Raw genomic sequence first — 17,473 nt, 5'->3', positions numbered from 1 at the left:
AATTATGCATTAAAGTGCAAAGATGGTAAAACAAGCATTCGGGTGAACTCAGGACACAGATTTTGGGGAGCTGTGCTCTTGCTTTCACAAGTGATTAGCCTTACAATTTTCATTTTCCTGGTGGACAAACATATAACACATTTTTATTTTTTATTTTTTTAAATAAAACACACTTTACTCCATTTAACCTGCACAAAACATGCCTTAAAATTTTTACCATAAAATACATCAACTATACATTTTAACTTTAATTATTAATGTAAAAAAATAATAAAGCTTTGTAATTCAAAGAATAGAGAATGATAGCAACACCAAGGTCATGGGTTCGATTCCCAGGTCATGTGTAATGCAGATAAAATGTGTATCTTGAAAGCAATGTAAGTCTGGATAAAATCATTATAGATTATACATATATAAATAAATAAAACTTTCATATATGGCAAAATACATTTCTAAAAATAAACACACTTTACTCACAGGTCAAAACCTGAACAAAACATGCCTTAAAATATGTATAATAAAAATACATCACCTAAACCTTTTAACTTTAATTATGAATTAAAGTTTCTTTTTAATTAAAAACAAATGTAAATTAAAAATAAAAATAATAAATCTGTAGCTCAAACAGGAGGGCATGGTGCTAGCAACATCAAGGTCATGGGTTCGATTCCTGATAAAATGTGTATCTTGAATGCAATGTAAGTCTCTTTGGATTAAAGCATTATATACAAAATGTAAGTAAAACTTTAAGTATTTTATTTGAGAAAAATGATAACACATTCCACTATCTCAAACAGTAGAACTGATGGTCATAGGTTCGAATCCCACGAAATGTGAAACACTAATAAAATGTGTATCTTGAATGCAAAGTAGGTCGCTTTTCACAAAAGCATCAGACAAATGCATAAAAATGTAAATAAAAAGATCAACTGCAATGAATTTTAAAGGAAAAAAAACAGTCAGACATCTTAATTCAATCACTGTATATAAAGAGAAATCACTGTTGTTCATGCTGCAATATCCTAACATGAGTCGTATGACAAATATGATTCATCGATTTAAATGAAGAAAGAGTGTTTCGTGTCACAGAATGCCCTTATAATTACACATTCACCTTTCCTACTATCTTACAGGGTTATCTGTGACTCCTGCTTGGGGGGGGGGGGGGTTGGGGGGGTTTGAGCATGTGTGCCCCTCACCTCTTTATAATCAGAAACACAGGCCCCTGCTTCCAAACAAAATCTCCTGTGAAAAATCACAGAACTTCACCATCAAACAGGCACCTGGTTCCAAACCAAAGGGAGCCCAGCAGGAAACTAGCTTCGGAACATCAACCGCTGCTGTCAGTGAAGATCTGCTCTCAGCATGATGTGGAAAACCACAGCGCTTGCAGTGTGTCTGCTGCTGGCTGGAGTACAGGCACTGGACGGCCCTTCATATGGAGTCAAATTATGCGGCCGGGAGTTCATCCGGGCTGTCATCTTCACCTGCGGAGGCTCTCGGTGGAAGCGCTCCTTGACAAACACAGGTTAGTTTTACTGACCTTGCAGAGCAGGTTTTGTAAAACTTGTAAAATTTAAAGACAATATCAATTTGAAATTATACAGAATGTTACATTTTTTTGAGTTGTAACAATTTTACAAACACACTACAAGTAAAATATTTTGGATATAGCAATAGTAGATTTCATATTAAAAATACAGAATACATTTTAATACAGAAAATAAAAAATGCTGCATTTGAAAATTTTTGCAACCCAAAACTTTAAAATACAGAATTCAAGGTTGTAACAATATTACAAACATGTAGAAATACCTATTTAATCTCTATTTTTTACTATGTTTTAAACTAGTAGATTTTACATTCAAACTTATGGACTAAAATTATGAAAATTCAAAAGTTTTTTCATTCTTTTTCTTTTGAGAAAACACATTCTCATAATGTTACAAAAGACTATCCCAAACAAATACTGTTCTTTTGACCTTTCTATTCATCAAAGAATCCTGAAAATATGAAGCAGCACAACTGTTTTCAACATTGATAATGTTTATTAAATGTTTATTAGCAGCAAATCAGCATATTAGAATGATTTCTGAAAGGTCATGTGACTGGAGTAATGATCCTGAAAATTCTGCTTTGCAGAACAAACATTACAATAGAACTGTTATTTTAAACTGTAATAATTTTTCACAATATTATTGTGTTTACTGTATTTTGAATGAATAAATGCAGCCTTTTCAACCATAAAAAGAATAAAAAAAACACAAAAAAAAAAAAAACAAAAAAACTCAACAACCCCATTATCGTAAAAAAAGTAAAAAAAAGATTCTTAAAAACTAATAAAGACTTGTAATGTACATAATGTACTCTTTAGGAGTTGTACATAAAACATTATTGGAGTACGTTCCACAAGAAAATACTATAAGTCTTTTTTTTCTATTTCATTGTGGAAAATACTCCAAGTCTTTTTTTCTATTTCAAAATTCCATGTTTAATTCAATGTGTAACTTGCTATTCCTTTAACGAATTGTTACAATTAAAACTTACAATTTCTGAGTGAAAAGAGTTTCTTCACCAGAAATCATAATGATTCGTGTATAGTTTTACAACTATTACATACAACAGCATCTCTTATTTCACAGATGAAATACTGGACTTATTCAGCTCGTATGACAGTAATGCTCCAGACAGTGCTGCACCGTCCTCCCAGCATGACCCTGACTCAAATCTTCCGTCACTGGCACAAGGGGAACAGGAAGGTGGGGTGTTCAGCAGGCCTGTGCGCTCTCTCATTTCACAGGAGGTGCTTGAAGCGTTGCGTACCGTGGACAGAAAAGGACGTGATGTAGTGGTGGGACTGTCCAACTCCCCAACCAATTCTGCAAGCAGTAAAGCAGAAAACAACAAACCATCCCCATATACTAACATACTAACCATCACTATAGAACAAAAAAAGTGTAAAAACTTCTCCATCCTCTCCATCCTGTCCTGTGTTTCATTTTTCCATATATTGTGCTTGAGACTTGTAAATGGTTTGCATTGAACTAATTTCAATGCAATTTGCAGTTAATTTAACTAAAGATTTTATAATGTTTGATGTTGTAAAGTAAGTTTAATCTTTATCTAGAGTATATTTCATTCTTGAATAAAGCAGATTATTTGCATTAATCGCTAATGAATCAGTTTGTACTCATTTGCATATTTAACCATATTAACAACAATTTATGAAAACTTTTAATAAACTGTGATCAATCAACTTCGAAATTATGGTGAATATAAATAAATGTGTGTTTGTGTGTGTGTGTGTGTGGTGTGGAATTATGATTTTTTTCACTCAATTTGTTTCGCAGATGTTGTTTTAAATGAGAAAAATACAAAATACAAGTTATTATTAGTATCTCATTAGTATTGGCAGACGTCTGGATCTTTTAGTGTCAGCTTCTTTCAAATGGGGATAAGAACTTGCTTGATGCGGGAATTATGACTAATAAATTTGCCAATCAAATTTGCCAATCTGCACAGTAAAAAGTAAAGTCAAGATAAATAAGTCCTACATTAAAGAGTCATTTATTCATCTGACTCTAAAAAAAGATTAGTTCAGTTCAGTTCATTTAGAAGTTACAGTATGAAGCACGGTTTTGACTGCGGTCAAGCCAGCCACGGTTCAGAAAAACACAGTCTAGTCAGCCGCGATTGAAATGAGTGTGCACGTGTATTAGTATGATTATGATTCAGGTGCAACACAGAAAGAACGAGCTTTCAGATCGCCTTCATGTAGACGCTCAGAATAGAGAGATAATATAACAAGATTTCATGTTTTTTTTTATTCTGCTTTATTATACGTTGTATTTATGTGTCTTTGACAGGTGTGTGTTTATTTGAGTAATGGTTTTCTGTTTTTCCCCCCCTTTCTGTAGGTTTATCTTTCAAATCATTGTTTTGTGTGTTTACAGCAGGACAAATTGACTAAATTAAGTATATACTCTCTTAAATACCTGAATTGTGTTGTAATACAGTACAGTGACAGTTACTGTTGAATGCCTTTTTATATAATGTGGTTTAACCTCTGCTCAGAAAGTGAATGCCAATAATACATAAAGTAGGCCTACTCCCATAAAAAACGAACAAGCAAACCAAAAAAACAAACAAACAAATAAGTATTTTATGTGAAAATATGCCTTCATTTCATTCCAGAATATTACAAAAGGTCATTTCTTTTCTGCGAAGTCCCATACTACATACATACCTCATATATAAATACCTATTTTCTGATAAGTAGAAAAATGGCAAAAATGGCAAGTTCTTGAAGAGGATGTACCATACTATATGCACACCTCATATGAAACACTTTTACTGCAATTTTTTTAGAGATATGGGATATTATTACACTTAAGAGGGCTGTAAAGACCTCATTTCTCATAAGTAGAGAACGTGATTCTATTTACATAGGCCAACCTCATGTGAAATCATTTTACTGCAGCGTTTAAAGATATATGACAGTTTTACACTGTAGAAGGTATAAAGTCCAAATTTCTGTTAAGCAGAAGACATGAAGGGCCAGTCCTTGTAGGGGACATTTCAGATCATATGCACCATTATTTCACTGCAGGGGCTTATAGAGGGGTGTAATGTAGTTAATAAAAAATAATGTTGATTCTTATAAGTCCTCACATCTATGTGTAAATCAAAGAAAACATTTTACTTTATCATTTTTAAGTAGCATGAAATTATTTCACTTCTAGAGTTTAAAAAACTGTACATTTATCCATTCTAATAAGTAAACAAGTAAAATAGCTTCATATGTAGTTTGCATATGATCTGAAATGTCCCCCACAAGAACTGGCCATTCATGTCTTCTACTTAACAGAAATGACATCTGAAATGAAAATGGAAACATGACATCTTGTTATATTATCTCTCTGTTCTGAGCGTCTACATGAAGGCGATCTGAAAGCTCATTCTTTCTGTGTTGCTCCTGAATCATAATCATACTAATACACGTGCACACTCATTTCAATCTCGGCTGCCTAGACCATGTTTTTCTGAAAGTGCGGCTGGCTTGACCGCAGTCTGATACTCCATTTTGTACGGTTTGAGTTCAGGTGGCCTGAATCCACAGAAACTAAGGGCTTGATCGCTTGTCTACTTGAATGACATATTTCCTGTATTTGTATTTGTTCATGTGAGTGTGAAGACCACACACACACACACACACACACACACACACACACACACACACACACACACACATATATAGTATTATATATATATATAATATATATTATATATATATATAGTATATATATATATATACACACACACACACACCACATGTGACCACATGTGTGCATAGAGCTTTATTTTGATTTCACTGACATAATCCTCTAAATGTCTGTTCAGTAGTCTCTATAACAGATGAAACAATTTAGTAATTATGGTGCTTTTTGAAGCACTTGCTTTCTATTGGGTGCACTCGCTTTTCAAGGGGCCAAACCCGCACGTGTGGCTATTTGGACAAGGCCTGCACAGCAGTTTCGTTTCCCCTAAAAAAGTTCATTGAGCTGAAGGAACGTGCTGAAAATAATTACCTTTGACCTGATTGGTCAACTGGCTTTGCGTAGGCGACGTATGGGCGGAGTCTTTAAATGCACGTACTGAGATATGTGACCTGCTCTGCTCTGTGTTTATGCGCAAAGAGAGTTCAGGCTTGTCATCTGAAGAGGTTTGAGAACGGTGTCTGCAACCTAATCGACGAAAATTACATTTATAATTCTAACATATAGAAAACCGCAAGGAACAAGATCAAAGGAAACAGAAAATGCTCGTTCCGGGATGTAGAGAGCGATGTTACTATTTTTAATTGATTCGTGGAAATAAGACTGACGACGAGTGAGAAAAACGCTGAAGAGCCTTATTGTGGCTCTTGCGGGACAACGATGTCACTCTGGAGCGAAACAAATAAATGTCTGATCGTGGACTTTCCGTGATTGTGTGATCCCTCGGTTAACGGGACATTGCGTCACACTGGACTTTTTGCTTGCGTGAATGCCGTGAGCGATGGCATGGAGGAATGTAAAAGTGCATTTTGTTACTCTACTTTACTTGTGGATGTGTTCTCAAGGTGGGCAGAAGTGTTTAGTTTTCAACATTTCATTCTACCCTATAGCTACAAGTTACAATATATAAATATATTGTTATTTGTGAAATAAAGTGCATTGTTTCGTAATTTAAAACCTAAAAACGTATGTTTTGTAAACCTATGTATGGTTTTCAATTATATATAGTTTTAATTGTAACTATATATAGTTTTAAATTATGAAAAAAATGCATTTTATTCCATAAATAAAGCAAAATCAGAAAAGGAAAGTTCCATCAGCATTTGTTGGCAGATGCCACTTAGTTTGCAATCTATTGCAACGATTATTCATTAAGAGCCCAAATACTTTTTGGGTCACTTAATATTAAGACAAAGTAGTGTTTTTGTTCTGCAGTAAACAGTACAGCAGATATTCACAGGACAGACCATTGAATTCATGTTAAACTTTGTCTCCATGTTTTTATGGAACCGAGTTCATCTTGTTCTTCTTGTCTTTTGTCGTCTTTTCTTATTTGTTTAGTCTCTTGTGAAGTGGCTGTAAACTGCTGGTGGAATAAAGCTCTTCCTGTGGGCCACAATGTGTCTTTTCTGTGCCACACGATTACATGGGGACGAGCAAACAGTTGTGGTCTCTGCCAGCTTTATGTTATCACACTTGACCACAGACATCAGTTTCTGAGCACATGTGCCAGTGCCAAAGAAACCTTCAACTTTTCCATCGCAGCAGAACACAGAGAGCATATTCGCTGCACGTGTAATACATCAGAGACCTGCAACGTTACAGTAAGAGGAGGCTGTGAGTATGACAGAATTGAACATGTATCCCTAATGACTTCATTACTAGCTCTGGGGATATGTTCTGCGCACACCGGTCCCAGAAGGGAGGTGTTTACAAGAAAAACTCTGTAATTAAACATACAGCATTTGGGTATTTATAAACCAGACGTTTTCCACGTAAATCACCCACAACAGCACACACATCATAAATGGAAGAATTACTATATAAGGGGTTTAATGGAAATACAATATGCATATTTTGTTTCTAAGCCTTCTGGGATTCCTTGCTCTGTCTGATTCCATTGTAAGAGCACAGGTCTGGGTAGTAACTGATTATATGATATAATCTGGATTATTTAATCAGATTCCAAAAATGTAATACTTCCAATAAGAAAATTCTAAAATTAGAATATTCTCAAAGCAGTTAATTATTCCTAAAACATTTGTATTTTTATATTAAAGGGTTAGTTCACCCAAAAATGTAAATTCTGTCATTTATTACTCACCCTCATTTGTGTTCTGAAGATGAACGAAGGTCTTACGGGTTTGAAACGACGTGAGGGTGAGTAATTAATGACATAATTTTCATTTTTGGGTGAACTAACCCTTTAATATGGTAAAAAATCATCCTATTCAGATCAATGTTAGGTCAAAAGTAATCAAAAAGTAGTCTGGATATATTACCTAAAATGTGTAATGTAATAGATTACGTCTCTAACTAAAATTTTTATGACGTAATCTGTATTCAAAAATGGACAACAATAAACTTTAGTCGGGATAGACACCATATTAAATTTAACACGGATGAAATCGAGGCTGTGAAGGATAGAGTTGCAGTCACTAGATCATGCGATTTTCACAACTCACAACTTCCAAAACTATTTTAATGAAGTTTTTTGACTTATAAAAGTTTTTATCAGAAAGGCGTTTTATCAGTGTGTTACGCTGAACTCGCTGTACTTCTGTCACTCACAGCCTTGTTTTCATTCATGTCAAAAATTAACTAAAATTGTCCTGACTAAGGTCTGTTTGTAAGTGACCCATGCATTACTGAAAGTTGTGTTGCTGTAGCTCAAACAGCATGGGCTGATTCCCAGGGAATGCATGCATTGATAAAATGAATGCAGTGCAAATCATTTTGAAAAAAAAACATCTGCTGAATATGTAACCGTTCAATGTTTTATTTGGTAAGAGAGCTTAATTACTTTGAACCTGAACATTCTTTGATAAATGCTTGTGTGTTGAGATGTTGTCCAAAATTAGACTAGGAGGGGAAGTGTGCGGCACCCCGATGGCTTTCGTTTGCGGATTTCCCCACATGACTTCCTGTTTTCTCAGTATGAAAAGTAATGGTGCTCTTGCAGCACAATGTGTTGGTTTGAATGGTTATTTCTTCTCCCTCTAACTTTGCTTACTTCTTTTGGCTGGTTTCCCTCCAGAAAGTTTGACATTCTTCCATCTTTTACAGATCCACCTTCTCCCCCGTCTCGCCCTGATTGTGCTATTGAAGACTTGGAAGATGAAGACATTTACTGCTCTTGGACTAAATCCAATGAGCCAATGATTCCAACTGTTTACACCCTCTACTGGAAAGATTATGATGGGTGTGTGTTTTCTAATTAGCACCACCATTGCATTAAATATGGACATATGTGAGCATCTGACAATGTTTTTTTTTTTTGTGCATGTGTGTATTTATATATAGGAATGTTAAGTTTGTGGAGAGCAGTAGTGAGAGTGCAGTCATAAACCGGCGTGATTATATGAAAGAAACTGACACTACAGCATGGGTCACTGCCAAAAACGTGCTGGGTTCTGAACAGTCTGATGAGTCTTTCTTCAACACGGGCCATATCGGTAAGTCATGTTTACTCTATTGTAAACCATTGCTTTCTTTCATTAAAGCATGGACAATTTAATCACAATTTATTTGCTCTACTAAAAGCACTGTACAGAACAGTGCATCACCTCCAGAGTCTCTCATATTCATCTCCCTAGACATATACAAGCGTTCAGAGGTTTGGTGTCAGTAAGGTTGTGTTTTTTTTTTTGCCTTTTAGAAATCACTACTGTTATTCAGCAAGGTTCCAGTAAATTTGTCATATTTTAAATAAAAAAAAAACTTAAAAAATAAAAATAAAAAAAAAAAAAAGTTAGCATTGTAAATATAAAGCAGGACATCTGTTTTCAGCATTGATGATAATAATAATAAATGTGTCTTTAGCATCAAATCAGCATATTAGAATGATTTCTGAAGGATCATGTGACACTGAAGACAGGAGTAACGATAATAATAGTTAGTAAATAATAGTTGGAATAAATGACATTTTAAAGGGGTCATATGGTGCTGCTAAAAAGAACATTATTTTAAGTATTTGGTATTTGGTGTAATGAAATGTGTTTATGTGGTTTAAGGTTCAAAAAATGCATTATTTTCCACACACTGTACATTATTGTTTCTCCTCTATGCCCCGCCTTTCTGAAACGCATCGTTTTTTACAAAGCTTGTTGTTATTGAAAGCAAGGTGTGCTCTGATTGGCCAGCTATCCAGTGCATTGTGATTGGCCGAATGCCTCAAGCATGTAACGGAAATGTTACGCCACAAAACAAACAAAACCCATTACAAACGACACAACATCAGCAAGAACAAACGAGGCATTTGTTGCATCCAGTGGGGATATAATTACTGATTATAATGACTCATACTGTCTTTTTATGCGTTGCGTTGCATTGCACTGCGTAAACATAAACCCATGTCTGCATTTGTGATCGGAGAAACAACAAACAACAAGCGCTACTCTACACTGCTCAAAACTCGCATTTGAATCATCAGTGGCAAATTCTTTAAATATGAAAACATGTAATTACAGACTGTGAGTCAGAGCAGCTGGCATTGTAGTCTTCTCTCCCAGGATCAGGAAACAGTCATCCATAAAATGCGCTGCACACATCTGAATATTTGGGTTGAACTGTTCTGGAACAGTGTTGTAAATACAACTTAACCACTGATTTCTAGTTGTGTCCTCTTTTGGAAGCCCAAACAAAGTATTTTTGCTTTCACAACTAAACACACAGCGTCTCCATGACATGACGCCAGCGGCAACAGCAAGAATAAAAGTTACGCCTTCTTTCTTTATCAGGCAAAACTCTAAATTAACTTTGTGCTGGCTTTTAATCTTTTCCTTCTTTTTTTCCCAGAACGGCCAAAACCCCCAGATAATGTAAAGCTCACCACTGAACCACTGGAGTTCATCTGGGACATGGACTGTGAAAGAGTGGGCCCCTTGGACAAGAGCTGTCAAGTGCAGTACCGTGCACACGATTACATGCTGGACTGGATCGAGGTGAGAAGAGAAAGAGAACTGATTTGGCTCTACTCTGGTTTGGAAGAGTATTTCAGCATTTTCCTTTAAGCTTTAATTTCACTGGCTTCAGGGGTGCAGCTCTGGCCAATTTGAATTCATGCATATTTTTGAGTTTCCGTAATGAAGAAAATCCATCTGCATGATGGGAGGTGTTCTAAAATTCAAGTTTAATGAAAATATAATCACACCCATTAAAAAAAGTATCTTAAATAAAATATAGATATTTGGGATTAGATAATAAGTATTGGATTGTTCAAATAAAAAAGAATAAATAAAATAGAAAATGCTGATTGTAAACCAGATCAGTTTTTTTGTATTTACTTAATCTGAATATATTCTTGCCATGACCATAAAAATACAATCAAATATAATTTTATAGTGCCAGAGATGTGTCAGAAATGAAACAAATGGTGTCTCTGTTGAATTCTTATTGTGCAGGTGGATGATTGCCAGTTCATGTTTGTGTTGGAGGATCCCCAGCCATTCACACAGTACAGTTTTCGTGTTCGCTGCCACTGTGGATATGAAGAGAAAGTCATGAGTAACTGGAGTATTGTTGATTCAGTCAGAACGCCCCCTGCAGGTCAGAGAAAGACCCCTCGTTGCATTAATTGAAGACATTGACACACTCATTTATTGCTCAATTATTGTTTTATTGAAGATGGTCTTAATGCACATTTACTGAGCGGTAGAATCTGGATGTCAGTCGTGTTTTAGAGAAAAAATTCAGTTTTAAACAAGAGCCACCACCATGTTCTGTATCAAGAATGACTTCCTGTAATGTTTTGAGTCTCTTATACTCTCCGAGGCTGCAATTATTAGATCACAAATACAGTAACAACAATGAAACATTATTACAATTTAAAATGAGAGTTTTCTAATTGAAAATGTAATTTATTCAGAACTTTTATTCAGCACCCTTCAATCATTAATCATTTCTTTCATTCCTTTTTTTCTAAATATTGTGCCATATAACAAAATCAGTGATGATGACTCTGTGTCTGTAATATTCTCTCTTTTCAGCACCGGTTGGACAGCTGGATGTTTGGAGTGACTGTGCCCCTAATTCTGACCAGTCTTCCTGTAACGTCTATTGGAAGGTAGGGTGTACTCCCATAATGCATCAGTCTCATTGGTTCTTCTTTAGTGGGTCAGTCACGATTCAGCGGATTGTCAACATTTGACTGTCTCTCACTGTCTCTCAGGAAATGCCCCTGTCTCAGGCTAGAGGGGAAATTATCAACTATATTGTAACTCTGAGGCTTAAAAATGGCACTGAGGTCAAGCAGGTCACGAGGCAACGGAGAGACACTGAAAGTCAGCAGCTCGCTGAACAGAGCTGCCGGCAGCTCAGACACTTCCCGCTCAAGCCAGGTGTTATGGGAGTTTTTGTGTCAGCCAACACCTCAATGGGCACATCGGACCCCACATACATGCTGTTTGCTGAGAGGGGCAAGTCTATGCAAAATTCTGATGAAATGTTACAAAGTTAAATTAAAATACTGTATATAGTAAATTTTAATGCTGATAAATCCTTTTCCTTTGAACTTTCTTTTCATCAGAGTATCACAGTTTTCACAAAAATATGAATAATAAGAAATGTTTGTTGAGCAGTAATTCAGCATATTAAAATGATTTCTGAAGATCATGTGACACTGAAGAATGCAGTAATGATGCTGAAAATTAAGCTTTGATCACAGGAATAAATTACATTTTAAAATATATTGAAATACAAAACAGTTATTCTTAATTGCAATAATATTACTGTTTGTACTGTATATCCTAAACTAAAAAATCCAACCAAAACCAAAAAATCTTAACAACACCAAACAATTTCAACATTAGATTATAATTCTATAACTTTGATTACATTTATGTTCTGTTTATGCCCTGTAGGACAGAGAACGCCTGAGGTGAATCTGAGTGTAATAGGTGAGAGCCAGGAGCTGCGGGTCTCATGGTCCATACCCCCACAGTTCTCTGAGAGCGTCCTGGAGTATGTGGTACAGCACGTGTCTGCGGTACCTCGCCATATGTGCCTGAACTGGGTCAGAGTAAATAGAACCCAGAGATCTGTCACACTCACAGGTTTGTGTGTGTGTGTGTGTGTGTGTGTGTGTGAGAGCTGCGTGACAGCCAGGAGAGAGAGAGAGAGAGAGAGAGAGAGGATGAGAGAGGGAGGGAGAGGAGAAGAGGAGAGAGAGAGAGAGAGAACTACACAGCTTATAATCAGTCCTTATAAACCAACACAAATTAGTTTGTTCTGATGCTGATAGTGATTGTGTGTTTGTCTCCATCCACAGGTGACTTCTGGAACTACACAGCTTATAATGTGTCGCTGTTTGCAGTCTTCAAAAACCACAGCACTTTCCTCAAGTCAGCGATTGCATACACGCTTGAAGGAGGTATGAAATCTCTTAAAGGAACAGTTCACCCAAAAATTTGACCCTGGACTACAAAAACCAGTCATGAGGGGCAATGTTATGAAATGGAGATTTATACATCAACTGAAAGCTGAGCAAGCTTTTCATTGAATTGTTTGTTAGGATAGGACAATATCTGGCCAAGATACAACTATTTGGAATCTAAAGTTGTCCAAATTAAGTCCTTGGCAATGCATATTATTGATCAAAAATTAAGTTTTGATATATTTACGGTAGGAAATTTACAAAATATCTTCATGGAACATGATCTTTACTTAATATGCAAATGATTTTTGGCATAAAAGAAAAATCTATAATTTTGACCCATTCAATGGGTATATGTGCTATTGCTACAAATATACCCATCCGGCTTATGACTGGTTTTGTGCTCCAGGGTCACATATAAAAACTTCTGTCATTAATTACTCACCCTCATGTCATTCCAAACCTGTAAGACCTCCATTCATCTCCGTTCAACCGAAGAAAATAAAAACAACGACTTTATTCAATAATTTATCTTTCCATTTCGGAGAGTATCCCGTATGTAAACAACATATGCTGTTCTGTGTCAGCTGCGACACATTCAGTGGATACTCTCCTAAATGGCGCCAGGGTGAAGTGGAGGAGACAAATTGTTGAATAAAGTCATTGTTTTTATTTCGGTATCCCGCCCCCTTACTCAAGATGAGTGTGAAAATAGATTTTAATTATGAAATATAATAGTTTATTTAAAAAAATAAAGTTGCCAAATGCATAGGCTTTCTAGCAGTAATATGATAGTAATATTGCAACAATTTAGGATAGTCCGTTTCACAAGGTCACATTTTAATCGTTACATCTGACACAAACTTCAAGTTGCAAGCGGCGCAACTAAGAATGCAGCACTACTGAGTAAGCTTAAGGTATGATGAAATAATGTTTTATTTGAATTTATTTGAATTATAAGTTATGTTTGAAAGCGGGCTAGATTATAGTCGATTTTTTTGTTGTTGCTGTATTATAGTTTGTTGCTGTTCAAGTTGTTCTAACTTAAAATTATGTATCTGTTAAATGGGTCGCAATGAATGTTATGTCAGGGAATCAGCTGCAATAATGAGCTTGTGTTTCGGTAAAGCAGACACAATTAAGTATTTCCGGTGGTTGTGGTGGTATCACTTGTCCTTATTTGTGGTAAAACTGCTGCCTCATTTCCTGGATGTCAGATTTTCGAATTTGGGATTTTGTTTTACTCAGTACTCTGCCATCTGTATTTGCAAAGTATAGTAGGGTCATTCACTCAGAACGCATTTTTTCATTCCACTGCTGCACTTTTCCATTGTAGCCTTTTTCAATGTAAACACGCTACTCAACGTCTTTGAATGCTGCGCTCTCGTCTCTGGTCTTTATAGCAGCTTCTCGCGCATAATACATCATTCTACAACACGGCGCTAAACTAACTGAACCGACCATGTCAGCTCCCGGGCACCGTAGTCTCGCAACCAAAACACTATCTGTGTGAACCCAGTATTCTAATAGTTGTAGTAGTAGCGGGTTTGTTTACGGTCCGACAAATACGTGAATGGGCCACATATTTTTATTTTTTTTTACTTTGTGCTACATCATTGCCCCCTTTCATCACCTCAGCCGCCCCCTTATCACTGCTGGGCAGGCGCCGGCTCTGCCCTGAAATCACATAGATTATTTTAACGTTGTCCTTACTACATTTCTGGACCTTGACAACATTCTGACAACATCCTTCTGGTCCACATGACAACTTTAAAATTGAGCTTCTGCAGTTCTGTTTGCAAGCACAATAGAGAGCCAGAATTCTGAAAAATATTATAGATGGTATTACCATGAATGAATACTTTCACCTCTATACAGCTTATACCCCTCTGCCTAAAGGTTACATCGTTTATCTTATTTGTTAATAAATGCATGTATTGTAAAAGTATATTGTTTTGTCGATAATTGTCTTGTATATTGCAACACATTGAATTAAAAAAAAATTGTAATGCATTACATTTTCTCACTTTGAGCTTGTTTTAGGGCACAAAGTACTTGGCTAGTAAATGTGATATTGTGCAATCAGATTTTCTAGTCATATAGCCTTCATATTTGGATCTTCATTTCATCTTCCCTGCCAGTTCCTCCTAAAGTCCCTCAAATCCATGTGAAGAACATCTCTCCCTCCTCTGCCACTTTGATATGGAGCCCCATCCCTGTACATGAGAGCAACGGTCTCATCCTGCATTACTTAGTGGGCATCAAAGAAACAGGTATGCCATCACAGGAATAAATGACATTTTAAAATATATTCAAATAGAAAACATTTATTTAAAATTGTAATAATATATTGCTGTTTTTACTGTTTTTTTGGTGAGCAGATTGTACTGACCCCATACTTTGATTAGTAGTGTTTATCTGTGCCCTTTGGCCTATGTAACAGGGTCTAATATAAGCAGTAACAGAACCAGTATGCAGTTGTCAGAACTGCAGCCGGCCCAGCAGTACCAGGTCTGGGTGAGTGCTGTGAGCGCTGCTGGTGAAGGCGCCAGGAGCTTCACCACTTTCTCCACCGATGAAAAACCCAGTAAGTACAAGGAAGATGAGCTGTTTCTTTCTTCCTTTGGGATTTGCATTCCATGCATAATCCAAAATTCTAAAACATCATTGTTTTGCATACAGTATGTAGATCACATATTCAGCTTAAGGTAGTAAACCAATCGTTTCTGTCCATCTCATCTCCTAGGTAATGCTACCCTGTTGACTGTATTCATAACATTGATGTTCCTGGTTTTATCATTTTGTGTTTTTTTGTTGGTGTAAGTATAGTCTTTCTTCATAATTCCATCTACTGTATATGGCCAAAAGGGCTGGTTCACACAGAACATTTTTCCATTCCACTACGCTCCATGGTTATTTTTACATAAATATGCGCTAAACAGATGTGTTTAACTTTTCTGCTTGCATCTTTTGCAGCATATCTAATATTGCAGCGCTCATCTTAAAATAAGTTCAACACTCAAAAACAGCTTGCCTCTAGCATTTTTTTTACCATTCCACTGTCAGTATCTCATGTTTTTCAAAGGTGTCAGATTTTACAAAAAAGTCACCTAGTTTTATATATGCAGATCCCCAGTTATTATGGGTAGGAGATAATATTCTAAAAAAAAAAGGCTCTTAAAAACGCTGTATGCCAAGTAGCAAAACTGAACCAAAAAAATAAAATGTATATTGACCAATATCCTGTATAATTAAAAAGCAAGAAATGTAATTAATGTATAAATAAAAAGTTCAATATAAAATATTTAAATATGGAATATGGATTGGAATATAGGAGGGGGGTTACAGGGACAAAAGGTTGGGATCTGCAAAAGTCATGGTATCCATATGCTTTTGGTCCCGATGTATTATTTTTCATTACATTCAGCTATCAGCACATTTTGAAATTATGCTTTGCTTTCTATCACATCACACTATTTTTCAGCAGTGGCATCACTGGCATTGTATGCACACACAGTTTAGAGTCTTGCATACTGTGCACAAAATGAGTTTAACTGTCAAAATGTGACATTTTGTGATAAATTAATATCTGCTCTCTAGGTATCGAAGAACTTGGTGTTTTGTGAAGATCCCAGATCCAATTAACAGTAAAGCATTTAAGCATATGAACTTTCAGGTGAGAATCTAAAGTCTTTTGAGTGTTCCATATGAAAGAGACGTCACACTTACAAAAACAGAACAATATTCATTCATGTCTTGGCTTTTCTTCCAGCATGCATGGCCACGGCTCTATTCTCCTTCTGAACTGAATATAAAGATCTCTGAGCTGGAGATCATAGAGAAGCTGGATCGTGACACACCTACTCCTCCACCAGAGACTGAACCGGAGAAGGTTTTAATCGATGTGGATCCCCAACATTTTCAGCTGTCAAATGGACTGGGCAGGACAAATGAAGGTGGAGATGAGCCTGAGGAATCAAACAGAGGAAGCATTTTAAAGCATGGCAACTGGGCAAAGGAGTACAGTGAGATGGTCGACACTGATGAAGAGAAGGATGGCGGTGATGAGGAAGAGTGGTGGGACCAGCAATGTGTCTCGGATTATGAAAGACATTTTTTGCCTTGTGTTGAGGTGAATTAACTTTGCATACCTCAGGATATTTCATCTGTACTGTAGTGCCTTAAATGGAACAATCAGAAAGTGTTTGTTCCAAGTGTTTTACTGAAGAACAAGGTGTGCTTTTTAATGTGACACTGAAAAGAGTATTAAAAAAGTGTTATTCATGAAATGACAGATGTATCCGTGAGAGGGGTCTTGCACAACTATGCACAGATTTTTACATTTACAGTCTTTCACACTAGCCGCAACATTTAAAGTTGACGTGTATTTTGTTTTTGCACCACTAGCATCCTCAAGTGGAATAAGGACTATACAGGTTTCTGGAATACTCTCCCCTTTTGCCATTGGTCAGATGTTCCTGCCTCAAACTCACGCCATTGGTTGAGCTAATGTTAGGCGGGTCAGAGTGCTCAGATAAACAACAAAGTTTTGATAGATCCACAGTCACATGTGGTTAACACTTTTCAGGGAATTCAGCCTACGAATGTCTTATAGTTATCTCTGCACATTAAACCTCGTATTTTAACTTGGAAAACATTGCACATGTGACACAAATGAGATGTTATTACAAGTAGATACAGCACACAATTGAATGTAAAAAAAAAAAAAAAACATGTTTTTGTAAATAATAAATATTTTTTTATATATATGTATATGCTTCTTATTTGTGGCTATCGTAGATATAAGTGAATTTCACTAAGTTTT

General features: G+C 36.1%; 2 protein-coding genes across 2 annotated transcripts; both read left to right on the top strand.

The window, feature by feature from the left end:
- The first annotated feature begins 1,275 nt into the window (after nt 1–1,275).
- Nucleotides 1,276–3,778, top strand: LOC109060670 (relaxin-3-like). The gene is made up of 3 exons (XM_019077831.2): nt 1,276–1,528; nt 2,643–2,888; nt 3,747–3,778. The coding sequence occupies exons 1-3, from the start codon at nt 1,366–1,368 to the stop codon at nt 3,776–3,778; spliced, it is 441 nt and encodes a 146-aa protein (XP_018933376.2). The 5' UTR covers nt 1,276–1,365.
- A 1,890-nt stretch (nt 3,779–5,668) lies between these two features.
- Nucleotides 5,669–17,417, top strand: LOC109060668 (interleukin-12 receptor subunit beta-2-like). The gene is made up of 15 exons (XM_042720806.1): nt 5,669–6,121; nt 6,618–6,893; nt 8,343–8,478; nt 8,580–8,731; nt 10,074–10,219; nt 10,679–10,823; nt 11,264–11,340; nt 11,446–11,692; nt 12,137–12,328; nt 12,544–12,645; nt 14,790–14,921; nt 15,092–15,235; nt 15,395–15,467; nt 16,249–16,324; nt 16,421–17,417. Exons 1-15 carry the CDS (start codon nt 6,058–6,060, stop codon nt 16,787–16,789), a joined length of 2,331 nt encoding a protein of 776 aa, XP_042576740.1. The 5' UTR covers nt 5,669–6,057; the 3' UTR covers nt 16,790–17,417.
- The last annotated feature ends 56 nt before the right edge of the window (nt 17,418–17,473 follow it).

This window comes from Cyprinus carpio, chromosome B3, assembly GCF_018340385.1.
Source record: "Cyprinus carpio isolate SPL01 chromosome B3, ASM1834038v1, whole genome shotgun sequence".
Classification (NCBI taxonomy): domain Eukaryota; kingdom Metazoa; phylum Chordata; class Actinopteri; order Cypriniformes; family Cyprinidae; genus Cyprinus; species Cyprinus carpio.
This window is presented reverse-complemented; position numbering and strand designations above follow the sequence as displayed.